At 45.3% G+C, this 26,893-nt stretch overlaps 2 protein-coding genes across 2 annotated transcripts; one reads left to right on the top strand and one right to left on the bottom strand.

Moving 5' to 3' along the window:
- Nucleotides 1–4,364: 4,364 nt before the first annotated feature.
- Nucleotides 4,365–13,493, bottom strand: LOC127563076 (zinc finger protein 135-like). The gene is made up of 4 exons (XM_051999304.1): nucleotides 12,860–13,493; nucleotides 10,241–10,329; nucleotides 9,782–9,908; nucleotides 4,365–8,613 (listed from the first exon to the last, which is right to left on the bottom strand). The coding sequence occupies exons 1-4, from the start codon at nucleotides 13,491–13,493 to the stop codon at nucleotides 6,770–6,772; spliced, it is 2,694 nt and encodes an 897-aa protein (XP_051855264.1). The 3' UTR covers nucleotides 4,365–6,769.
- Nucleotides 13,494–17,135: 3,642 nt separating this feature from the next.
- Nucleotides 17,136–26,143, top strand: LOC127563078 (zinc finger protein 260-like). Its single transcript, XM_051999306.1, has 3 exons — nucleotides 17,136–17,216; nucleotides 18,694–18,789; nucleotides 22,113–26,143. Exons 1-3 carry the CDS (start codon nucleotides 17,183–17,185, stop codon nucleotides 24,086–24,088), a joined length of 2,106 nt encoding a protein of 701 aa, XP_051855266.1. The 5' UTR covers nucleotides 17,136–17,182; the 3' UTR covers nucleotides 24,089–26,143.
- The last annotated feature ends 750 nt before the right edge of the window (nucleotides 26,144–26,893 follow it).

Genomic DNA, 26,893 nt, shown 5'->3' with positions numbered 1-26,893 from the left:
TGGGCCTCTTCATTGGCGCCCGGTCCCTTTGGCCCGTATCCCTAGAACTCCGGGGGAGGGCGAGCCCCCCTTTAAGCAGCTGAGTTTCTCCCCGGGTTATGAATGGCGGCCGAGGGTGCACCCCAGGGAGCCCAAGTTTTCCTCTCCAGGGGCACCTCGGGCGCCTGGGGCACAGCCTGATGGGATTATGCAGAAGGGGTGAGCGCCCTTGTTTCTTCCCTATGATGGAGGCACTTAGCCGGAGTCTCAGTCAGCGAGTATTTATTAAGCTCCTACTATGAGTCAGGCACCGTGCTAAGCACTCGGGGCCACTTGGGACCGCCTCGTCCTATGGAGGAAGAAGAGGGGAAGATGCAGGGAAGGAGTCCAGAGCTGGCTCCTCGTGGCCCTGGGACTGGAACTCAGCTTTGCAGATGCCCCCAATCCAATGCTCTCCAGAGCAAGGCTCAGGCCAAGCTTGGGGTGCAGGGGGTCATTGGTCAAGCCTCCCCCCACAGGAAGGTGTGGGAAGGGGGACAGTAACCTGAGATCGGGTCTGGCCATCTCAGGGGAAGAGAAAAATCCCAACCCAGATCTACGATCTTAGACACCTTGTAGTTGGCTATTATGTCCTAGATTGGGGGGGAGGGGTCAGCTCCCTGAGGGTCCATCCTGAGCACCCAGTACAGAGCCCAGCAGTAGTAGGTGCTTAATCAATGCTTGTGGAGTTAAATGGGTCTTTAGGAGACGGAAGAGGAAGCCGAGGAGAGCTTCACAAAAATCTCTGAGCCGAGGACGCTCCAGGGATGACACAAAGCGGGAGGAGCAATAATGAAAAGTTCGAGTATCCAGGGAATCCAACACCTTCATGCACAGCGCTGGTGCTGGGCGTACAAAGGAGGATAGAGGGGGGAAACTGAGGCAGGAGGGAAGAAGGGGGTCAGGGAAGCTACAGGACGGGAGTTCTAGACAGAAGTAGCCTTCAGTGAGAACGTGCGGACGGGCTGCCCTCTGCTCCAGTGGAGGGTCTTCATGAAGGATCCCCTGGGATTCCCCAGAACACATATAATAAAATGAACAGTAGCTGGTATTTAAGTAGCTTTACACACTAATCTCATTTGAGTTTCAAACGATCCTGGGAGGAAAGTGCGATTGTTACCCTCATTTTACGGAAGGTTAAACAGAGAGAGGCAAAAGAATATTGACTTGGTCAAGATGCTTCTTAATGTCTGAGGTTGGATTTGAACTCCTGTCCTCCTGACTCCGGGTACAATGCTCTCACTGCTCCACCTAGCGGCCGATTCAAGAAAAACACCGTCTTTCCATAGTGCGCAGGTGCAAATCGTCCCTCTAGCAAAAGAAAAACTTGGAGCCTTCTGGGAGATGGAGTCCCTTCGGCAGTGAGCCTGCGCAATGGGATAGGACTGCGGGACTCCATTTCCCAGAAGGCTTTCGGAAGCATTAGTTTTTCTAGCGGGTCTCGGAGAGGAATCATCCTTCCAAGGCTTAGGCCTCAGCCCCAGACCAAGGGATGGCGGAGCCCCGGGTGAGTGTAGAAAGGAGGGACAGAGAGTGCTCAGGCGCCTCCTCCAACCTGCTCTTTCCTACTTCCCTCCAGGCGCGCGACCCAGAGGGTGGACCAACGAAAGGGCGGGAGAGGAAGGGCCTGCGCATGCGCCTTCTCCCCCTCCCTAGAGTGGGCAGAGCGAGGAGATGGGAGGGAGTGCGCACGCGTAGAATGTGATTCCTTTCCTCTCATTACTCTGGAAACTGTAGCTGCTCCCTAGTACCCCAGAATCAAATCACAGCGCGCTCAGCCTCAACTACCCACTACCCGTGTGACCCTGGTCAAGTCCCTTCACCACCGCATGCCTCAGTTTCCCCATCTGTAAGATGTGTACCCATCGCACCCGACCCCCTAGGATTATTGTGAGGTAATATGTGTACAGCACGTAGCCCGGTGCCTGGCGCCCCACGTGGGGACAGGCTTCTGAAGTCCTCTGGCTTCATGGGGAAGAGACCACGATGACGGGCGCCCCCTCCCCAACCCCCCTGACGACCACCACTCCTTACCTTGTGAAGGGGGAGGCAGGACCTGCTGAATCACCTTTCCCCCACTGATTAAAGGGAACGCAATTTACATCAGATAGATTATGTTCTAAGGGTTTTAAGAGAGAAAAGACGGTGAGAAAAAGGGAATACATGGAGCACGGAGGAATGAGAATAATCGGAAGGGATGCTGACAAGCAGCAGAAATTTACAGGTCCTGAAAAGGAAAACAAGGTGGGGAAAGACAGAGAGGAAAAACCTCCAATCCAAGGAGTGATCTTTGGTCACCTGGGGCAACTGGGGCACAAACTGTGGCCCATGAAGGTAACGGGATATTCTTGCAATGTGAGAAAACACAAAAGAGAATTTTCAGAGAATCCTGGTTTGTACAAATGGATAGAGTCAAGTGAGAATTCACCTAAGGACGATATTGTAACAACAAACTAAAATACGCAAAGACTGAAGTACTCAGGCCAATGCCATGGCCGGGCCTGGAGGAAGGAGGCAGCTGGCCATCCTCGGGTTCCAAGGTGCAGAGAGACGGTCATAGATGCAGGTCATGGCCCCTTTTGGGGAGGGGCCTTTTTTTTCTTTGTTTGTTTTAAAGCTTTTTTATTTTCAAAACATATGCAGGGATCGTTTTTCAACGTTGACCCTTGCATAGCCTTGTGTTTCAGATTTTCTCCTGCTTCCTCTACCCCCTCCCCTAGATGGCAAGCAATTCAATATATGTTAAGCATGTTAAATCTGATGTGTTAAACATATTTATACAATTTTCTTGTTGCACAAGAAAAATCAGATCAAAAAGGAGAGTAAGAAAACAAAATGCAAACAAACAACACAAAGAGTGAGAATGTTATGTTGTGATCTAGACTCAATTCCCACAGGCCTCTCTCTGGGTGCAGATGGCTCTCTTCGTCACAAGATCATTGGAATTGGCAGCCATCATCTCATTGTTGAAAAGAGCCACGTCCATCAGAGTTGATCATCATACAGTCTTACAGCCGTGTACCACGATCTCCTGGCTCTGCTCATTTCCCTCAGCATCAGTACATGTAAGTCCCTCCAAACCTTTTTGAAATCATCCTGCTGGTCATTTCTGGTCAGTACTTACATTAGTATTCCATAGCATTCATATTCCATAACTTATTCAGCCATTCTCTGATTGATGGGCATCCACTCAGTTTCCCGTTTCTGGCCACTAGAGAGACCTGCCACAAACATTTTTGCACATGTGGGTTCCTTTCTCTCCTTTAGTATATCTTTGGGGGATAAGCCCAGTAGAAACACCACTGGATCAAAGGGTATGCACAATTTGATAACTTTTTGAGCATAGTTCTAGATTGCTCTCCAGGATGGCTGAATCCATTCACAATTCCACCAACAATGTATCAGTGTCCCAGTTTTCCTACATTCTCTATTATCTTTTCCTGTCATCTTAGCCAATCTGAGAGGTGTGTAATGGTGTCTCAGAGTTGTCTTAATTTGCATTTCTCTGATCAATAGTGATTCAGAGCACCTCTTCATATGATTAGAAATGGTTTTAATTTCTTCATCTAAAAATTGTTCATATCCTTTGACCATTTATCCATTGGAGAATGGCTTGAATTCTTATAAATTTGAGTCAATTCTCTATATATTTTAGAAACGAGGCCTTTATCAGAACCCTTAAATATAAAAATGTTTTCCCAATTTGTTTCCCTTCTAATCTTCTCTGCATTCATTTTGTTTCTACAAAAACTTTTAAAATTAATATACTCAAACTTATCTATTTGGTGTTCAATTATGAGTTTCAGTTCTTCGGACACAGATCTGAGAGGGAAACCATCCTTTGTTCTTCTAACTTGCTTATAATATCACTCTTTATGTCTAAATCATGAAGCCATTTTGACCTTACCTTGGTATGTGGGTCAATGCTTAGTTCTTGAGATTGTAGAAAGTAGATGTAGCTTGTGGCTCACTGGATATGGTACAGGGCCAGTTCAAATGCAGCCTCGGATACTTCCTAGCTGTGGGAACTTGAGCAGGACACCTGACCTCTTATTGTTTGACAAAAGGATCCAGTCCATGGGAGATGGAATTGGCAAATCACACTAGTATGAGAAAAACCTATGGAAAATATGGCCCATGGGGTCACTAAGAACAATAATAAAAACTACAGATATAGTATTACCTGGTCTTGTTAACCCTTTCAAATAAGGAAAGAAGTTCTGTTAAGTTTGACCTGTCCTTTTAAAAGTTAACATTGATATTTTACTTTTACATCACTTTTCTTTCCAAATTCTTCTCTCCCTCTTTACTCCCAATTCACGCCTTAATAAGAAAAGAGAAAAAAAAACAGTTCAATTGTCTTATTTTATTAACTTTAAAAATATAAACAAACATTTTTACATACAAAAAACAAGAATGTACCCAACACTGAATTTCTATTAAATACTAAGCTGTTCTTTTTTAAAAGTATATATTAAACTCAATGCAATCATATTGACATTGCTCTTATTCAGTCCCTTTCTGAACTTCTAGTTGTCTTCTTCAGGGCATTTAAAAACATTTGATCGCTCCATCTTCCCTCCTCTGTTCTGTTACCATCTCTATCCATTCCTTTCCCCCCTCCGACCCCTCCCCCCCAACTAAAAGTCCTCCCTTGTAACAAATTGGTATAGTCAGGCGAAACAAATTCACCAACTTATACCTCCACAATACATGCCCTCCTCAAATAATAACCCACAGTTATGCTGGATTACTATAATTCCAAGCATTGTTTGTTTTCTGTTCTTTACACTTATCTGCTAGCCCTCGTATACGTTGGGTTCCTAATTCAGCTTACTTTGCTATTATTTTGTATCAGGCTTTTTTTATATCCCAGACTTTTCAGATTCGTTATTACAGCACAGAATCATTCCATCATATTCCCGTGTCCCAGTTACTTTAGCCATTCCCCATTTGACAGGCATCTACTTGCCAACAGATGTGGATGCTGATGTTGCATTCAAAATGAGCCAATGCAGATGTTTTCTGATACACATCCCTTAAGACTGGTCCACATGAGCTTCAAAAGACCTCTTTCTATCATGAGCTCTCTGGTACATTCAAGCACCCCGCGGGCATCCCCTCTCAATGAAAGCTTTCCCACATTTATTACATTAAAAGCTTTTTGGGATGAGTGAGCTGATGAACACTAAGGTCAGTCCAGTGGCTGAAGCCTTTCTTATTCACTATTTAAAGGCTTTCATTTCAAATCAAATGAGATCTTTGTAAAATTATTTAGCACAGCAAATGTTGGCTGGCACATAATAGGTACTTAATAATAATGCTTATGCCCTTCCACTTCCCTGGTATAAATGATCTGCTGGATTCTGAGTAACCTACTTTCACTGAAGAGTCTCTCACATTCACTGCTGGCAAAACTTTAATTGTACACGAGTAACAAGGATTACACACAGATAATAAGGATCCTCTCCAACTGAGGCCTTTCCCACGATCATTAAAAAAATAAAATAAAACCACTATTTTCTGTCTAATATAAGTTGCTGGTAGAAGGAGTCTCTTCTGAAGGTGGCAAACAACTGGAAACAAAGTAGATAACCAACCTTTGAGGGGGGAATGGCGAAACAGGTTATGGTACATGGATGTAATGGAAGTATTAAGGTGCTATAAAAAATGGTCAACATGAGAAGTATAGGAAGATTTACATGAATTGAAGGTAAAAGCAGGAAAACAACCTACAGGGAGACTACAAGGATGGAAATGGAAAGAAAACAATATCTAAACTAATTTATATGAAATTATGACCAGTTTGGCCTTGAAAGAAATGAAAGGGTATCTGATTCTTTACAGTAGTGGGGAACTATGAGTGTGCAGTGTTGCATTTAATGTCAGATTTTTCAGGTGTTGTTTGACTTTGCTGGATCAGTTTTTTCTTTGGTATAGGGAATGGCTCCCTGGGAGGCCAGGAGAAGGTGACACATTGAGAAATGCAGAAAAACAAAACTCGCAATACAATTTTTAAATGATGTCCCCTCCAGGTTAAACCTTGCTCATATTATGTTTAAATGGTTATTTTATTATGAAGTTTCTGATGTGTAATAATTCCTCTGCCTAAAGATTTTTCTCAATCATTATATTAAAAAAGCTTCTTCCCAGTATGCATTCTCTGATAGGTAATAAGTTTTGCCCATTGGCAAAGGGTTCCTCCCCAGGATAAATTCTCTGGAAAATAATAACTTTTTGATATCTTGCTGAAATATTTTTCACATTCATTACATGGAAAGAATAAATGAGAAGGCTTGCTCTCTGGGTTCACCCAGAGTTCTCTGATGGGTGATGAGATTTTTCCCTTCACTGAAAACTTCCTCACATTCCCACATGCAAAGAGTTTCTCTTCAGGACAAGTTCTCTGAAGGGCAATAAGGTTTCCCCTCTGGTTACAGTCTTTCTCACATTCATTACTTTTAAAGGTTTCTCTTCCCTATGAACTTTTTAATGATTAATGAGGTGCTCCCTCTAGTTGAAGTTCTTCCCACACTGTTTAAAGTCTTTCCTTGATAATTAATAAAGTGTTCCCTCTGGCTGAAAGCTTTCCACACTCAGTATATTCAAAGAGTTTTTTTTTTTTTCTCCTTCCAGTATGAATTCTCTTATGTCTATTCAATCTTCCCGATTACTGACGTAATATTCATTAAATTTCTCTGGAGTATGAGTTCTCTGGTGTATAAGATCTGACACCAGACTAAAGTCTTTGCTACACATTACATTCAAGGGGGTTCTCTCCAATATGAGTTCTCTGATGACTAATAAGATTTCCACTCTTCCCAAAATCTTCCCTACATTCATTACTTTTAAAAGGATTCTCTCTCGTATAAAATTCTGGGTGATTAATGGGATGTCCCCTCTGGCTGAAGCTCTTCCAACACTGATCATGTTTAAAGCTCTTCTCTCCACTATGAATTCCTTGATGATTAATAAGATGTCCTCTCTGGCTGAAGGTTTTCCCACACTCACTACATTCAAAAGGTTTCTCTCCAGTATGAGTTCTCTGATGGGTAATAAGGTTTCCCCTATGACTAAAGTCTTTCCCACATTCCTTACATGAAAAGGGTTTCTCTCCAGTATGAGTTCTTTGATGAGCAATAAGGTTTCCTCTCCGTCTAAAGTCTTTCCCACATTCGTTACATTTAAAGGGTTTCTCTCCAGTATGAGTTCTCTGATGAGTAGTAAGAGTTCCCCTCTCCCTAAATCTTTTCCCACAGTCACTACATATAAAGGGCTTATCTCCATCATAAATATGAATCGCTTCATGATAAATGAGGTGTCCCTTCTGGCTGAAGCCTTTGCCACATTCACTACATCGATAGGGTTTCTCTCCAGTGTGAATTCTCAGATGTCTGTTGAGGCTTCCCCTGCTACTGAAGGCTTTCTCACATTCATGACATTCAAAGGGTTTCTCTCCAGTGTGAGTTCTCTGATGGGTATTGAGGGTTGCCCTCTCACTGAAAGCTTTTCCACATTCATTACATGTAAAAGGTTTCTCTCCAGTGTGAGTTCTCTGATGGCTGATGAGGCTTCCCCGCTCACTGAAAGCTTTCCCACATTCCTTACATATGAAAGGTTTCTCTCCAGTATGGGTTCTTTGATGGGTACTAAGACTTGCCCTCCAACTGAAGCCTTTTCCACATTCTCCACATTTAAAGCGTTTGTCTCCACTGTGAATTTCTTGATGTCTGGTAAGGTGTCCCCTGCGGCTGAAAGCTTTCCCACACTCAGTACATTCAAAAGGTTTTTCTCCACTATGAATTATCTTATGTCTGTTCAGTCTTCCCCTTATACTGAAGGATTTTCCACATTCATTACATTTAAAGGGTTTCTCCATAGTGTGAGTTCTCTGATGTATAATAAGGTTTGACACCAAACCAAAGCCTTTGTCGCATTCGTTACATTCCAAGTGTTTTCCTCTGGTATGAATTCTCTTATATTTAGTCAAGATTTCAGTGTAGCTAGTTTTCCTACATTTATTACAATTACAGTATTTCTTTCCAGTATGTGTTATCCTATGTTCAGTCAGATTTGATCTTTTGCCATAGGCTGTCCCGGCCCCAATGTGTCCATGTAGTCTTTTTCCAGCATGTATTTTATGAAAGGTAATTAGGTCTGAGTGGTAACTGAAGGGCTTCTTATACTTGATATATTTAGAGAGGTTCTTCTCTAAGGAGACTATATAGCATATAAAGTGGCTGGGAAAATCTTTCAAGCTTTTTCCAAGTTTCTTATCTTTATGGAGACTTTTCCCCATAGTGCCTTTCTTCGGTATAACAAAGCCTGACGCCAAATCAAAACTTCTCCCCATTGTATCATGATGAAGAACATGCATTTTATTAGGGTCTTTGCCGTGACTAGTTACTAGTCTGGGTTGTCTCCTCTGGCTATTTTTCTGTTTCTCTAAATTGACTTTAAATCTCCTCATTTCTCTTTTCTTAGAAGGCTGAGGACTATCCTTTGGCAGGCTTTTTTTATATGATGTTCCTGGGTAAATGCCTTGTATCAGACTGGGATCCTTTCTTTCACACCGAGTCTCTTCAATAAAGGAATCTGAAAGAAACAAATTGTCATTCCCCACTATTTGCTAAGCTGAGGGAAAGGAATCCTCTTTAAAGGAAGTTCTAGTTTCTGTCTTTTATTAAAAAGAATGATGCTCAGCTTGGATCAGGGAGAACAGTGTCTTCAGGAACTGAATCTAGAATGGATTCTATTCATCATATTGTATTCTCTGTTTAGTTCTCAGCTGCCCCATTAAATGAAGGGCATTGATGACTAGTAGGGCATCTATAGGATCAGAGGCAGCACAGTCTGCACCTCAAATCTGTGGAGAAAGGAGGAATTTATGGCCAAAAAATCCCTAGAAACCATTAGCCAGTCAGAGGAATTAAGGTTCGTCCTCAGATATAGGCTTGCTCTGAAGGATCGTGTATCTTCAGATGACGGTTTGCTGCTCTCTCGTGAGGAGAGGATAAAGGTCTTCCTAAATTGCATTATGAAATGCAAAATCTATCGTTTTGGATTACATTAAATTAAAAAGGGTTTGCACAAATAAAATCAATGCAACCAAGATTAGAAGAAAAGCAGAAAGCTGGAGGGGAAAATGTACAACCAATGTTTCTGATAAAGGCCTCGTTTTTAAAATATATAAAAATTGACTCAAATTTATAGGAATATAAGTCATTTCCCAAATGACAAATGGACAAAGGATATGAACACAAAATTTTCAAGTAAAGAAATTAATGTCATTTCTAGTCATATGAAAAAATGCTCTAAATCACTATTGATTATAGAAATGCATAGTAAGAACCCTCTGAGACACCATCTCATACCTCTCATATTGGCTAAGATGACAAGAAAAGATAACCAATATTGGAGGTAAACTAGGTAAGTTGAGACAATAATACGTTGTTGGTGAAGTTGTGAAATGATCTAACCATTCTGGGTTTTTTTCTATTTTTGCTAAGGCAATTAGGGTTAAGTGACTTGGCCAAGATCACACAGCTAGGAAGTATTAGGTGTCTGAGGCTGGATTTGAACTCAAGTGCTCCTGACTTCAGGCTGATGCTCTATCTGCCGAAGAGAGGCCCAGAGGGACAGTCACCCCAGAGGCCGCCTCCCTCTCAGGCACAAAGGGGCCGGGGCTTGCCCCAGGACAGGCAGCCGCCAAGCTCTCTGGCCAACCCAGCTCCGCCCTTCCCAAGGGGCCGGCCGCACTTACCCACAGAGACCAGGTTCTGGAAGTTCTCCAGCATCACGTCCCTGTGCAGGGCCCTCTGCGCCGGCTCCAGGACCCTCCACTCCTCCCAGGTGAAGTCCACGGCCACGTCCCGGAAGGTCACCGGCTCCTGAATCAGACACAAGCCGGCCTCGGTGTCCTGCTCTCCTACTTGGGGGGCACAGGAGCCTGCACACGCCAGGTTCCCCCCGACAATCCTCGCCAAGAACCCCCGGGGCCCTGGGCCCTTTCCTCCTGACGCCCCAAACCTCCCGGGAGAATGAGCCCGACACTGACCCTGGCGATCACGGTCCCGATATGGCCGCCCTCTAGCGCCCGGACTGATCCCTCTCCATTACTGACCCAGAGGGAGGGCCCAGGGCCGGGGCCGGCCTCCCTCGGCCTTTGTGTCCCTGCTGACCCAGCGGGAGGAGAGAAGGGGCGGGAGGAGCTGGGACTCACCTGAAAGGCGGCCATGAGGCAGCCAGAAGTCGGGCCCTCCTCGGCCTCCATCTGCTGCCGGGGAAGGGCAGGGTCTTTACAGGGCTGAGCTGGAGGAGGAAGAAGCTGTGAGGGGCCCAGACCGGCTCTGCTGCGGCTCCCGGACAAGTGCCCCCCCCCAGCCCCTCTGCAAGGGCGAGAGTGCGGGCGCCCCCTCCCAGAAGGGCCTCCCCTGTCCTAGCCCCGCCCCAGGGGCTTTCCGGCCTGGGAAGGGAGCCCGGCAGAAGGGGAGCAGGAGGCCGGGGAACAGGCCCCAGGAGCCGGCCCGGGGAGACCCTGGCGGAGGGGGAGGAAGCAGGAGCCCGATGGCGGCCGTCCTTCCGAGGAGGTGACTCACTAAGGGCAGGTGAGAGCCAAGGGCGTCGGGGGGAGGGGAAGGATGTTGCAGGGTCGGGGGCACCCGCTGGGGTCTGTGCAGGCGACACCGAGGCCCAAAGGAAGCAATCGCGGCCTGGAGGAACCGGGGGAGGTGGGAGGGGGACAGGAAAAAGTGCTACACACAAGGTGCAGGCAGACAGAGACACACACACACACACAGACACACACACAGTCACACACAGACACACACAGACACACACACAGTCACACACAGACACACACACACACAGTCACACAGTCACACACAGACACACACACAGTCACAGTCACACACACAGACACACACACACAGTCACACACACAGAGACACACACACAGTCACACACACAGACACACAGACACACACACAGACACACACACACAGTCACACACAGAGACACACAGACACACACACACACAGACACACACAGACACACACAGACACACACACAGTCACACACACAGACACACACACAGACACAGACACACACAGACACACACACAGACACACACAGACAGACACACACAGACAGACACACACAGACACACACACAGTCACAGTCACACACACACACAGACACACACACAGTCACACACACACAGACACACAGACACACACACACACAGACACACACAGACACACACAGACACACACACAGTCACACACACAGACACACACACAGACACACACACAGACACACACAGACAGACACACACAGACACACACACAGACAGACACACACAGACACACACACAGTCACACACACAGACACACACACAGACACAGACACACACACAGACACACACACAGACACACACAGACAGACACACACAGACACACACAGACACACACACACAGACACAGTCACACACACACACACACACACACACACCGTATACAGCAGCTGCCAAAGGAGCCGCAAGTTTAAGACCTTTGGTGCTTTACACTTTCCAGGACACTTTCACTTTTTAAAAGCTTCCCTTTTGAGCTTTTCTAACAAACCCGCGTCCGCAGTCACTGTCTGAGCCGTTGCCTGGGACTCCCTGGGATTCCTCTGTAAGATCCATCACCTCAGGGACTATTCCCTCAGACGGGCGCCCCTCGCGCTTGGAGACCCGGTTCCCGGCCCAGGGGGAGGCGCAGGGGCCCCGGGGCCCTCAGGCCGCTGCTGCTCTGGGCAGGGTCTCGGCCCTCCGGGACCTCCTTGCCGCCACCTGAGCCCCGCCCCCCTCCTCGGCCGGCCCCCAGCGGCCCCGGGGGCTCTCCCTGTCGCACAGGCCTGAGGGGCATCAGCCTCCCCGGGAGCAGCCCCAGGCTCGGTCCAGTTTTCATCAAACTTTTCGGGGCAAATTGAAGAAAATCAACACAAACACAAGTGGAGGAGACGAGATGTCCGTCAGCCTCGGGCTGGGCCTGGCTCCCGCACTGGGAACCTCCCACCGGAACCTCCCACCCAGGGTCAATCAAGTTTGACCCCAAGGGTCCTGCTTCTGGGAGGGAAGAAAGACGGGCTGGGCGCGGCCAGTAAAAGGGCTTCTGACGCTGCACAGAGGATACAGAAGTGACTCAAGAAAGATTGGGGGACATGGGGGAAAAGTGGGGGTGGGGGGGGCGGGGAAGCCGAGCTGGGAGACAAAAGCTGGAGCAATAAGGTGACGCCCCACGGGGGAGGAGCCAGAGGACAAGGAGAGGAGGCGACTTGGGTCCAGCTGCAATGGGGGAGGGGGGGGGGTCTTGAAAGGGGCGGAGGCAAGGGCCGACGGAGTAGGAGAGCCTGAGGGAGATTGGGGGGGTGTGTGCGCGGGAATATTGACAGCCTATAGTTCCGCAGACCGACACACACTCACAAGAACCCTAACAAGCACTTGCACTGGCACACGCTCAGGAGTTAACACCCACCCACTGCGTGCACAAGGACACAATCACAGACTGGGTGCCAAGACAGGGGGCTCAGCAGCAGACTCACGCGTGCGCACTGTCAGGACTGAAGCCAGCCGACCCTCCTTCTGCCTGAGGCTCACACAGCAGCAGCACAGGCAGCGCGTGCGCAATGACACTAACCGCAGGCGGGCACCAGAAACTTGGCGATGAGGGGGCGGAGTTGAAGAAGCACGTGCGCGACGACCCGCCCTCTTTGCCTGGCGTACCTAAGAGAATAGGAGAGCAGGGCAAGGGAGGCAGGAGCAGGAGCCGCGAGTGCTCACTCAAACTTCCGCGCTCACCTCGGTGGCTCCGACGGAGCTGGAAACGGGGAACGGGGAGCGAAGAAGCAGTGAGACGGCGCTCTAGCTCCTTTACTCTCCGGGTCAGCGAATCAGGTGCACTCAGAGAGGCGGAAGAAACATTCCCATGATGCATTTTACTCGGCGGGAATATTGACAGCCTATAGTTCCGCAGACCGACTAACCGCAAAACCTTATGGGAAGTAGAGTGCGGAAGGGGAAGGCTCCGTCCTGCACGCGAATGAGAATCGTTGGCTTGGACTACATCTCCCATGAAGCGCTGCGGCCCTTTCTTGGAATGCGTTGAGTCTGCGCACTGAACATTCTTTTCCTGGTGTTTGATTTCACTGGATACTTTGCCGGTTCTATCGGCCCTTAGGTCTCTCCACAATGACCGCTTTGTCTGACCCTTATGTAACAGATAATTGCATGATTCAGTGTCCCGCCCCTCCCGCACAAGACTCCTTGCAATACCAGGTGCAGTTTTGGAGGTGATTTTAGTAGTTCCAGAACCGAGAAGAGCAGTCCCCCGCACTCTCAACCCTTTGCGGGGCACTGGGTCTCCCTGGGCCTCCACCAAGACCCCCGATCCTTTTCCCTTGAGCTTTGTGTAGGGCCTCCACCTCCGCCTCATGGTATGCAGTTAGGTCTGAGGACTAAGGAGAGGACGAATTGCTGTCCATGGTAAACCTAGGAAAAGAGGTGGGGCTTGCTCTGGGGCCCCTTGGGGACTTGTTCCAGGGCAGTCAGGAGGGGAATCTCTCTGGGATTCAGGAAGAACTCCCACTTGGACCCTGTGGCGTAAGATTTCCTCTTATCCGCGCCCAGGTCCGGGTCGAGGGAGGTTCAGTGGGGAGCTCCTCCGGGGACTGGGTGCAAGAGGAGCGTCACCCCTGGTTTCTGCTGCCCAGCTTTCCTGCCCTTCCTTGGGCTCCTGGAAACTGCGGGCCAGGTCGTTCCCTTCTTTATGTCCGGATTCGAGGCACAAGACGGGGGAGTCCCCCGAGTACTGGAGGGCCCTTTCCTTCTGGTTCCATTCCTGTTTTCCTCCCCACAGTGGTCACTGCAAGTCTGGGCGCTGGCCGTGATCCTGAGTGGGTCAATGGCCCAGAATTGAGCTCTTACCCAGGTGGGCGTGGCCAGATGGGCAGAGACTGGCTTCTCCGCAGGGATTGGGGCTGTTCTGAGGGGAAGCTGGGGTGGGAGTAGGATGGAGATTGGGGCTGTTCTCCAGAGGGGAGAGGAGGATGGGTGTGTAGTATGTGTGTATTTGTGTTTCGGAGCCTGCCTGGGTGTGGGTGTCTCTGTGTGTGTGTGAGTGAGTGAGCCCACGTGTGTGTATCTGAGCCAGCGTGTGGGCGCGAGTCTCTGCCTGAGCCTGCGGATGTGCACGTATGAGCCGTGCGCGTGTCTGTGCGTGTTTGTTTTCTCTGTGTGTCTGAGCCTGCATGTTGCGTGTATTGGATGTGTGTATGCATCCGCGTGCATGTGTGTGTGAGCGTTCCTGTGTGTCCTTGTGTTTTGGCAGTTATATATGATTTATGTCATTCTATCTCTATCAATGGCGGCATCGGGGGAGACTCAATGCCCCCTAAAGGGTTGGGAGTTCGGGATCTGCTCTTCTTGGTCCTGATCCCACTACAAGTAGTTGAGATCCCAAAACGAACGGGGAGTTTCAGGGCCACTGCCGGAGGTATCGGGGCATTGAATCATTCAATTATTTGCAACATAAGGGCCACAGAAAGCGATCATCATGCCCCAGAGACCTAAGGCACCACAGAATTGCATTAATACCCGGTGAAATCCGCGCAAAGAATGGCATCTCCTCCAGCTTTCTTCTAGTGCGCAAACTCAACTCTTTCCAAAGGAAAGTCGCAATTCCTTATGGGAGATGAAGTCTGGGTTAACCACTGTGAAGTGCGCGCAGGAAACCTTCGGCTTCCGCACTCTACTTCCCAGAAGGCTGTGGGGATGGTTGGTTTGCCGCATTATAGGCTGTCAATATTCCCGCCGAGTGAAATGCTTCATGGGAATATTTTTTTTCTGCACCTCTGAATGCACCTCTGATCCGCTGACCTAGAGAGGTTAAAGCAGTAAGAGCGCCAGCGTCGCAGGCGCTCCCTCCTCGTTCCCCGCTGCCCGCTCCCTCGGAGCCACCAAGGTGAGCGCGAGAGGACAGTCGGATGGAGTACGTGCGGCCCCTGCCCTTCCGCCCTTCCCCCTCACTGCCCTTAGGTATGCGCTTCCTGCTGTTGCGGGGAGTGAGAGCGGGGCACCGTGCACAGGCTTCCTCAATTCCGCCTTCACCATCTTTGCAGCCCGGCCTTCTGTGTTGAGCGCCTGCGCGACCTGGGCTCCTGCTGTGGGAGCCTGGGTCAGAGCGAGTGTTAGATGACGTCAGCTGTGATATTGCGCACGCGCGGCTCCGGTTTTTGCCTAGGTCCTGGCAAAATGAGGGCGGGATGACATTAGTCGTCGGGATACTGCGCACGCGCAAGCCGGTAGTTGCTTCCCTGTTACTGGGACTTTTACTGTGACTTCGGATGTGATTAAAATGAGCTCTTTCTAAAGGTTGTCTTTTAAAATAAAGTTCACGTGTTAATTCCAAAGACACTAAGGTAGGCTAGGGTTCGTCCTGTTTAGTTTGGTAAAAGTGATGTCCTTTATAATTCAGTTATTCATTAAATCGTGAGCATCCAAATTTCCCTCGGACAAACACCCTGAACAAAAGTGTGTCTGTGTAAGTGGTGAATGTGTGTGAGTAAGTTTGTGGGCGCGTGTGAGTATGTGTGTGAGCACTTGTGAGTACGCGTGTGAGTATGTGTGCGGGGGCATGTCAGTGTAGATGTTAGTGTGTCCGTGCGTGTGAGTGTGAGCGATTGTAAATGTGCATATATGTATATGTGTGTATAAATGTGAGTGGGTAAGTTTGTGGCCGCGTGTGTGAGTGTGGATGTGTATATGTGTATGTAAGTGTGAGTGTGAGCGATTGTAAATGTGTGTATGTGTGTGTATAAATGTGTGTGTATGAGTGAGTGTACACATGTGTGAGTGTTTATGTGTGTGAATGGGATGAAGTGCAAGAATTGAGGATAAGAGAGCTCCTCTGCCCCATGGCGAAGGTCCCTTGGAAAAGAATTTGCAAACCCAGAGTCTGTGTGGCAAAAGGGGATTGATTTTAACTAAGAAGAACTGTCCCAGTGGGCAAAGTGCTGCCAGGAGTGTTGCAAAGATGGGTTTGCACTGAGAAGAAAATACCCTCACCAGTGGGCAAAATCCCTGCAAAGATGCTGGGCATACGGCGCTAGATACATTGGGGCTGCTTTGATCTTGGGCCCCAAATCGGGGCCTGTCACCCCATGCATCTGGGAGACTGATCTTCAAAATTGAATGAGATCACTCATCTGGGTGTTGCCCTTTGGACAGAAGGCTGTGTCCCTTCTAGAGGAGGGTTTGAGACCCGAATCACCCTCCTCCCACAGATTAAAGGGGATACAGTTTCAGGGCCCCCCAAAGGTTAAAGGGGACAAATTTACATCCAATGTATGTGTATATTTGTGAGTGTATGTATGAGGGTATGTGTTGTATGTATGTATATGTGGGAGTGGGAATATGTGTGTATGTGTGCAGGTGCCCTCTGCCGGGCTCCCTTCCCAGGCCGGAAAGCCCCTGGGGCGGGGCTCGGACAGGGGAGGCCCTTCTGGGAGGGGGCGCCCGCACTCTCGCCCTTGCAGAGGGGCTGGGGGGGGCACTTTTCCGGGAGCCGCAGCAGAGCCGGTCTGGGATTCTCACGGCTTCTTCCTCCTCCAGCTCAGCCCTGTAAAGACCCTGCCCTTCCCCGGCAGCAGATGGAGGCCGAGGAGGGCCTGACTTCTGGCTGCCTCATGGCCGCCTTTCAGGTGAGTCCCAGCTCCTCCCGCCCCTTCTCTCCTCCCGCCGGGTCAGCAGGGACACAAAGGCCGAGGGAGGCTGGCCCCGGCCCTGGGCCCTCCCTCTGGGTCAGTAATGGAGAGGGATCAGTCAGGGCGCTAGGGGGCGGCCATATCTGGACCGTGATCGCCAGGGTCAGTGTCGGGCTCATTCTCCCGGGAGGTTTGGGGCGTCAGGAGGAAAGGGCACAGGGCCCCGGGGGTTCTTGATGAGGATTGTCGGGGGGAACCCGGCGTGTGCAGGCTCCTGTGCCCCCCAAGTAGGAGAGCAGGACACCGAGGCCGGCTTGTGTCTGATCCAGGAGCCGGTGACCTTCCGGGACGTGGCCGTGGACTTCACCGGGAGGAGTGGAGGGTCCTGGAGCCGGCGCAGAGGGCCCTGCACAGGGACGTGATGCTGGAGACCTTCCAGAACCTGGTCTCTGTGGGTAAGCGCGGCCGGCCCCTTGGGAAGGGCGGAGCTGGGTTGGACATGGGGGTCCCAGTGTTTCCTCCACAGCCTGACCCGCAGTGATGGAGAGCCAGGGACAGGCCTTCCTCCCCTAGCCCAGGATGCAGCTGCTGGCCTGGTTGTCCTTCCAAGCCTAACTCAGACCTTGACCGGTCCTCAGACAGATGTGGGATTTGGAAGTTCCCCCCAGTGCTGCCGGGGGGAGTCTCTAAGGCCCCCCTGTCCTTTGTGCCTCTTGCCATTGTTCCCCCTGAAATGGAGGGTCCAGGATGTCCTTGGGCACCTCCTGCCGGGCTTCTCCGCTGCCCCTCGCCAGGTCCTCTCCTCCCCTGTTCCTGTTGTTTGGGAATCCTCCTTATTTATGTTATGGGGCCTGCTCGGTGCAGTAGGGAAACCTTAAGGTCCTCCTGGGGGCCGGGCACTCTGCTGAGAACTGGGCCCCCGAGGAAAGGCCCGGAACCTTCCTGCTCTCAGGGAGTCCCGGTCACACGGGAGGGACAAGATACTTCGGGACAAAGAAGACATGGCAGAGAGAACTGGGGATAATCCAGAGGAAAAGCCCCGGAGTCAAGGGGGAGTGGGACTGGCTTTGGCAGGAGGTAGGATTTTGGCAGAGAAGAAAACCAGGAGACAGTGAGGGAGCCGAGAAGTGCAGGGGTGAGGGAGAGCCACTGAAAGGGCCATCTCTGATGGGCAGATGGGGCGTCTTGTTCTGGGAAGCACATGGAGGTCAGTGTCTGAAGTTCCCCTGATGGGCTTGTTCCTGAATCCTTGAAGACCTTGTGTGTCCTGCTCTCCACCCCACTGTGCAGTTGTGGCTGGATACTGGAGTCAGGGCACAGCCAGGGGGAGCTGGGCCTTGGAGGGGCTTTGTAGCTTCCTCCAGGCAGCCCGGCCTGCCCACTTTCTCCATCTGCCCCCAGTGGAGCTCAGCCCTGGGACTGCGGAGATCCAGCCCCGAGTCCAGGGGGAGACCGGAGTCTGAACATGGTGAGGGCTTCTGGGTGTCCTCCTTGAGGGCAGCGCTGTTGTGCTTGTGTCAGAGCCTTGACAACTTGCGAGTCTTTTGTGAAGCATCTGGGAGTAATCTGAGCAGGAAAGTCCCAGTGGGGAAGGAATTGCTCTTGCCTGGATTGAAGATGCTCTTGGATGAAGAGCTTGTCCCCCAGTGAGCGTGTCTGGGACAGACATTTTAAAAGAAACACAAATTAGCAAGAAGCACTAGGAAAAGTCTTTTACCTCTTCAAATTTCTAAAAAAGACAAATGACACTTTCTCTGAAATAGAATGTCAAATGCACAAAAGTATAAAACAGATGGGAGAGAAATTGGAACTAGGGTCGGGGCCCCTGCTGCATGGGGAGACAGAGCTGAGAGCTTCAGAGCCCTCTGGGCATCCTCCCCACCAGCTTATCCCTAAGTAATTAAGTTCCGGATGTTCTGTTCCTGTGTGCAGGGATTCCTGTTTCCAGACTGGATGTGATCTCCCTGTTGGAGAAGCCAGAAGGAGCCTGGAGTCCTGAGAACAGAGACTCCAGTGGGTCTCATCAAGGTGGGTGAAAAGCAGGCAGATGCTGGGAGGTGGCCTCCTCTGCCTCATTCTCTGTCCTGTCCAATATGTCAGTGCCATCCCTGGCTCCAAGGCAGGAGAGCTTGGCTGCTTGTGTTTGCATTGTGGTAGCCCACTGGGCATAGCTCTCCTGTATTTGGTTTTATACTTTTGTTACTTTTGTGCATTTGATATTCTATTTCAGAGAAACTATCATTTGTATTTTTTAGAAATTTGAAGAGGTAAAAGATTTTTCCTAATGCTTCTTGCTAATTTGTGTTTTGTTTCTTTTAAAATTTTTTTTCTTTCTTTTTGTCTTTTTCTATTAATTTGGCCATTTACATTAATAATTTTGCTAAAATATTGAACTTGTCTTCATTCATCATATAAATTCCACTTAGTCTTCATGTAGACTCTTTTAAATATGTTGCCATAGTTCCTTTGCTAATATTTAACACTTTTGCATCAGTATTCAATAGAGACATTAGTTCATAATGTGCTCTTTTTGTCTGTCTGGTTATCAAAAGCATATTTCAATCATAGAACTGTATTCCCTCATTATAGAATGGAGCCAATTAGTCTTTGAATATTTCATAGAGCTCACCTGTAGAATTATCTGACCCAGAATTTTTTCCTTTAAAATTCAGTTATGACTTCAGAGTGATTTTATCGTCTAGATATCCCGCCATATTCTTTTCTTTACTTTTGTTGAGCTTCCTAATATCGTGGCATTTTTTATATCATCTATAACTCCCTCTGTGACACTTGAAGACCTTAAGGCTCCCAACAGATATAGGACTCTTCTCCGTCTAGTAGAATACAAGCATTTCGTTATCATCTAGTCCCTTCCTTTTGCCCAAATGTAGTCACCATTCTAGATTTCCCTTGTTTCCTGTGATTGCATTTCATAATATTAATTCAATTTTGATCTTTTTATCAGCAATATTTAAAAATCCCTGTTTCATTAAAGATCCATTTTTCTATTTTATTGAATTTTGCAAGATAATAATTTATTCTTAGTTGTAAGCCAACACCAAAATTTCCACCTCATTATAGTGGTAGCTTCTTGTACTTGTGTGGTGCTGAGCTCTCATTTTGGGCTGCTTAAAGGTAGTTTTTCTTTGACAAAGCTCTGGACTGTGGCCAAAATGTTCTTTGGTGTTTGCATTTCCAGTTTTTTTCAAGCAGGGATGATTGGATTTTTTTTTTCTACTTTCACTTTGCTTTCTGGGAGTTATTATTTGTAATTTCTTAAAATATAATATTCATTTTCTGTTTTGTTGGGGAGTTTTTGTCACTGCTTTTAGGTAACCTCAAGCTAATAAAGCTTAAAACTGTACTGAGTTGTTTGGTAAGCTTTATAGTTGATATTTATTGTCTTTTATGCTTACTTATTTTCAGTGTCATATTTCCTCCTAATTTCTTCTCTCTAAAAAATTTTTCATAGAAAAAACATACTAATTCTCCATAGTTAAGATAAATGTCTTACTTGAGATCTGTCAGAGAATCATAAATGTTAATAGTTGAGTAAACCTTAATGGGCTTATCTAACCTATACCCAATGGCTGACAAATGACCTTGTCATTTGTTCTCTTAGGGCTCCAGTGAAATGAAAATCACTGCTCCCAGAGATAGCTCATTCTAATCATTCAGAAACTTCCCCTTCCATCAGGCCTAATTTTCTCCTTTTGCAATTTGTCCCCATTATGAGTCATTCTTCCCTTTTGACCATTTCCGCATAATTCTTTGAGAGGCAACATGATGAATAGAGAATTGTATTTGGAGCCTCTCAGTCATATTTAACCTCTCTGGGGACCAGGTGTCTCTGAGTCAGTAGAAGAAATTCCTCACCAGGAAATCCATCTGGAGATTAAGTCTAGATCTGGTACGTAAAAGATTTTTCCCAGCTAAAGGCTGTTTCTTTTTTTAATGGCATCTGAGGCTGTCTGCCTTGCTGGAATGGCGCATTCAGTCCATTTTATATGCTTATCTGGGAAGTTCATTGAGCTTTTGTCTTCTGAATGCTTGATCTTCCTAAGGATCGTTTCTGGGTATCTTTATTGTCCAGATAAACAGCCATATTCTTTCCTTTATTTATACTGAGCTTCCTAAAATCCTGGCATCTTTTGAAGATGACCTGTTTTCTAGCCATATAACACCTTTGCATCCCCCCAATTTTGTATCTGGTAAGTGAGTTTCTACACCAAAATGTAGGACTTCATAATTATTTCTTACATTTCTTATCAATTTCAATCTATTGATTTAGTCTGTTGAGATCTCTTTGAATCCTAATTCTCAGAAATATTGTTAGCTATTTGTCCAAAGTTTGTTATTTCCATATTTCACTAAATTATCATATGTACCTTTATTCAACTCACTTATTAAAATAGGTTGAATTTTAAAGAAAAATTTTTCCTTATTTTTTTGTATGACTATATATATTTGCAAAAATATCTGATTTTTCTTGTCTTCTGAAGGGATAGGAAACAGGGTGAGAAAATTCAGAGCTGAAAAAAACCGAAATTTTTAAAAATGAAGATTTAAATAAAAATGTAATTCCCTATTTCATTGAGGAAAAAAAGTTAATCTCTTCACATTTAGTATGTAATATTTAGGGGTTTTAGTCCTTTTTTCTTTTCATAGCAAGTCAGATTGCTCTTATTTGATATGCCATGCCCTTCTTGGTTATTTAAAAAAACTGTAAGTTAATTGTTGCAGATTGACATTTATGGATCTTTGTGAATTTGTCATTTTAGTTTGGGAGTGTATAAATTCTACGTTTAAATATCTTTTTTTCTTCAAGATTTTTGGTAACTTAAAATATTTATACACATATATACAAATATGTACATGTTCCTAAAATATATTAGTTCAATTCTTTTTATTTTCCAATTTGGGGAAAGTTTAGTAATTCTTAAGATTTCTCCAATTGCTTATTGTCGTCTAAATCTGTCACTTTTACCTATTTAGATTCTGAGTTGCATATATTTTCACTTGAGTGATTTTTCTCTGCTAATTTCCCCTCTCTTGTGTGGTTTTCTACTCTTTAAAGATACAAAAAATAATTTAGCTTTCCATTAAATGTTGTTATTCTTGACATCTATAATTATTTGAATGCTCTTAGTCCTAGGCAACTAAGGGCTCTTTTGTTTTCTTTTTATCTCTCTTTGGCTTCAGTTCAGACAAACAGTGCTTTTTCTGCTTGGTTCAAAGTGAGCATAACTGTCTTTATGGGCAGGGACAAAAACTAGAACTTGCTCTAAATAAGGTTCCTTGCTCTCAGTACAGAATCAGTGACTAGTAATGTTTTTTTAAAAAATTTTCAGATTCCTTTAGCCACGAAATAAAATTTGAAACAAGGAGCTCAAGTCTGATGCAGAACATTTCTGTAGCTATCAGGAAGTTACAATCGAAGGGCACAGCCTGGCACCGCAAGATGGAGAAATCTGAGGAACATGATGTTGATTTAGAAAAACCAAAGAGCAACTTGGAGAGAAGATCCAGACAAATAGCAGTCACTCCCAGAACAATGTTTAATAAAGAAAGTGGAGTTCAGAGTAATATATTTGGGAGAAGTTTTATCTTTGGACCTGTCCTTGTTTCATTGTGGAGAGAAATAATGAGGAATCGTCTCTATAACTATAAGACACTTGGAAATGATGTCAAAGATTTTCCTGCCCTAATTACTGGTAATACATTCTTCTTAGGGAAGGAGTTTTCTGTGTATACCAAATGCAAGACACCCTTTAGGTACCACTCAAATCTAACTAAATATCATAGAATACATGCTAGAGAGAAACAACATAAATACAAAAAAGATGGCAAAGCCATTGGTAGAAGGTCAAATCTTACTGACTGTCAAAATAGAGACCAAAATGAGTGTAAGCAAGATGAGAAAGCCTTCACCTATAAGAGAAGCTTGACTAATCCTAAACAAATTCATATTCAAGAGAAATCTTTTGAATTTAATGAATTTGGAAAAGTCTTCAGTGAGAAGGAACGTATTGCTCATCAAGGAATTCAGACTAAAGAGAAACCCTTTGAATGTAACCAATGTGGGAAATCCTTCCGTGAGAAAGGAAGCTTTAATAAACATCAGAGAGTTCATACTGGAGAGAAACCATTTCAATGTAGTGAATGTGGAAAGGCCTTCAGCGAGAGGGGAAACCTCAATGTGCATCAGAGAATTCATACTGGAGAGAAACCTTTTGAATGTAATCAATGTGGGAAAACTTTTAGACAAAAGGAAAATCTTATTCACCACCAGAGGATTCATACTGGAGAGAAACCTTTTGAATGTAAAGAATGTAGGAAAACCTTCAGTGTGAGGGGAAGCCTCAACAGACATCAAAGAATTCATACTGGAGAGAAACCATTTACATGTAATGAATGTGGGAGAGCCTTCAGTGAGAGGGGAAACTTTGTTAAACATCATAGAACTCACACTGTAGAAAAACCCTTTCCATGTAATGAATGTGGAGAAGCTTTCGGTACAAGGAGAAGACTCAATAGACATCAAAGAATTCATACTCAAGAGAAACTCTCTGTGTGTAATGAATATGGGGAAGCCTATAGTGGGAAGGGATATTTCACTAAACAGAGAACTCATACTAGAGAAAAACCCTTTCTGTGTAATGAATGTGGGGAAGCTTTCAGCACAAGGGGAAGCCTTAATAGACATCAAAGAATTCATACTGGAGAGAAACCCTTTACATGTAATGAATGTGGGAAAGCCTTCAGTGGGAGGGGATACTTTATTGAACATCAAATTACTCATACTGGAGAAAAACCCTTTCCATGTAAAGAATGTGGAAAAGCTTTCAGTAAGCAGGGAAACCTCAATAGACATCAAAGAATTCATACTGGAGAGAAACCCTTTTCATGTAATGATTGTGGAAAAGCCTTTAGCCAAAAGGTCAAACTTATGACCCATCAGAGTATTCATACTGGAGAGAAACCATTTGAATGTAATGACTGTGGAAAAACTTTTAACAGGAAGGACTCTCTCATCAGTCATCAGAGGACTCACACTGGAGACAAACCATTTGAATGTAATGAATGTGGGAAAACTTTTAGCAAAATGGGAAAGCTTAATATCCATCAGAGAACACATTCTGGGGAGAAACCTTTTGTGTGCAGTGAATGTGGAAAAGCCTTTGGCCAGAATATATACCTTATTTATCATCAGAGAACTCATACTGGAGAGAGACCCTTTGCTTGTAATGATTGTGGAAAAGCTTTCAGTTGGAGAACAAGCCTTATTATTCATCAGAGGACTCATGCTGGAGAAAAACCCTTATAATGTATGAATGTGGAAAAAGTCTTCAGCAATTATATTCAAAAACCATCAGAGATTTCAAAGTTATACCAGAGAAGAGGCTTTTGGAGTGAATATAGAAAAACTGCTGGAAGGCAAGTCTTACCACACATGGGAAACTCATGCAGGAAAGAAATCATTTGATTATAATTGGAAAAGGCTTCATCAAAAACCTCATGCTAGAGAGAATGAAATACAATAAATCAAGCATTAAGTGCTTACAGGTAATGTGCTAAGTTTGAGGATACAAAGGTAAAAGAGAAATAATCCCTTCCCTCAAAGAGGTTACATTCTAATGAGGTAGACAAACTCATGTACAAAATGTAAGTCAGTTTAGGAGGGTCCTAATGGCTGGGAGATCAAGAATCCATGTATAAAGTTGCACTTAAACTGATACTTGAAGGAAACAGGAATTCTAATGGTGGAGGGAATGACTTTCAGACATGGAGAAGAACCATCTCGAAGCCAAAGACAAGAAATAGAATAGCTCAATGTGACAGCCTTGCAAAGTTTGAGAAGGTAAATTTGCAGATTTATCTGAATACAAATGACATTTGAATCAAGGAGCGCTATTGAGATCACTAAGTAGTATGATGTAGAGCAAAAAGAGAGTTTTATGTACACATTTAATGGTCATGACAGGAAAAGTCATCAGCAAGGGAGACTGAGGAGAAGCATCGTCCAGAGAAGAGAACCGGTGTTATGGAAACCCAGAGAGAATAAAGTATTCAAGAGGAGTGTGGTAGTATGTCAAATGCTAAAAAAAAGAGCAAAGATAAAGAGTGTATTGACCTTGCCAATTTTAAGCAATCACTGGCAACTTTGGAGAGAGCACTTTCAACTGAGTAATGAAGTCAGAAAGCTTTTTACAGAAGATTGAGAAGAGAGGGAGAGGAGAGCACATGAAACCTCTGAGAAGAGAGAGCTTTTTCCAAGTTGTTTTGCCAAGAATGAAAAGAACTCTATGAGAATAGCAGAAGTGCCAATATCTTGGGGAAGGTAATGTTGCTTAGTGGGACTTGGTCATGTGTGTGGGCAAGAGGAAGGAACTAGTAGATAAGGAAAATGAGAGAATGTGGGAAAGTCGTCAGTGATTGGAGAAAGCTTATTAGAGAACTGATCCTGGAGAAAAACTCCTTTGAATAATGAATTAAAACAGGTTATATTACAATCAATACCATGTGATTACAGGATGATGAAACAAATTATGACATGTGGATATGATGCAATATCCTATGTGGTAAGAATACAAAAAATTTAAATATATAAAATATGAAAAAGAAGGAATAATTTACATAATAGCTACAGGAACATAAGTAGAAACAACAAAACAACTCAGTGCTGTATAATTATAAAGACCAGGTTAATCCCAAGAGAATGAAAGAACATACCTTCCTCCCCTAGCAGGAAAGAAGGAGAATGGATGGTTAAATACATTGCATGACTCTGGCCATCTTCCTGCCATGTTTCTTTGCTACATCTTCACACTTTCCATTTTAGAGCCAGGAAATACAAGTCCATCAGTAGCCCTATGGTCTTCTGTATCTATCGCATTTTAAAACAAATCTTGCCTCCATAGCCACCATTCTTCATAAGCATATTTGCATATTAGAATAAAAGCTCCTGAAAGAATATATGGTATTGCTTTTTGTATTTTTATCCCAAATGCTTAACACAGTGCCTGGCAAGTAAGAAACATTTAATAAATGGGTTTTTCCTTCATTCGTTGCATATGTTATACAACTTGCTAGATGTGGCGATGGCCTAGAAGTGCAGAACCAGACATTCTTTTTCAGTTGTGACATTGTGGAATTGGTTAATTGTTAATGAGTTATGCCTATTTTAAGGAGGACTTTTCTTAGCAGCAATAGCTGTAAGAAGAATTGGGTGAGTTTTATACCAAAAAAATAAGTAATGCCAGGAAAGAGCAAAAGAACATTGAAAAGGGAGATATACATCAATGGCGAACTATCCAGCTAAATTAAACATATGCACTTTATTGAAAAAATGTACATAATAAAGATCCTGTTTTATATATGATCCTCTTTCTCTGTGTATGTTTTTTTTTTTCTTTTTGGAATATCATGTTTGTTGTTGCTGTTAAGTTCATAATAAAAAAATAATTGAGGGCAGCTAGGTGATGTGTGGCACGCAAAAGACCCCTACCTTACTCAGAGTTCACTCAAAGTAGAAAGCAGAAAAGGATGTTTATTATAGCAACTCATGAGTGTTGGAGCAGACTCGCTTCGAGATAAAGAGACTAACAGTAGGAGGGCCCAACACAATGGATACACAGCGTTTTAATGGGGTTTTTGTTATAAGAGATTACACCACAAATTAGAAAGCATTGAGAAGCCTGGGGCCTCCTAGTTGGATATCGCTACAGCAAAAAAAAAAAAAAAAAAAAGATGGCATGGGAATGGAATATTTCAATTTCCCTGAAATTACCTGCTTTTTAGGAAACCACAAACCAGCAGATTACTGAGCTGATAGTGTTTAAACTAATAGACTAAATAATGTCAAACATTGATAAAGACTACCAGTTTAGGTTAAGTAAATATGTCTGTAATTGATCTAGGTTTAAGTAAATAGAGACTTGCACATAAGTCATAGGGAGATTCAGAAATAATGAAAATTAAAAAGTATTCCATTGTTGGTGGAAATGTGAACACATCCAGACATTCTGGAGAGCAATTTGGAACTATGCTCAAAAAGTTATCAAACTGCATACTCTCTGATCCAGCAGTGTTACTACTGGGCTTATACCCCAGAGAGATACTAAAGAAGGGA

Source organism: Antechinus flavipes, chromosome 4, assembly GCF_016432865.1.
Source record: "Antechinus flavipes isolate AdamAnt ecotype Samford, QLD, Australia chromosome 4, AdamAnt_v2, whole genome shotgun sequence".
NCBI classification, from domain to species: domain Eukaryota; kingdom Metazoa; phylum Chordata; class Mammalia; order Dasyuromorphia; family Dasyuridae; genus Antechinus; species Antechinus flavipes.
The sequence above is the reverse complement of the archived record's forward strand: the minus strand, read 5'-3'. Positions and strand labels throughout refer to the sequence as shown.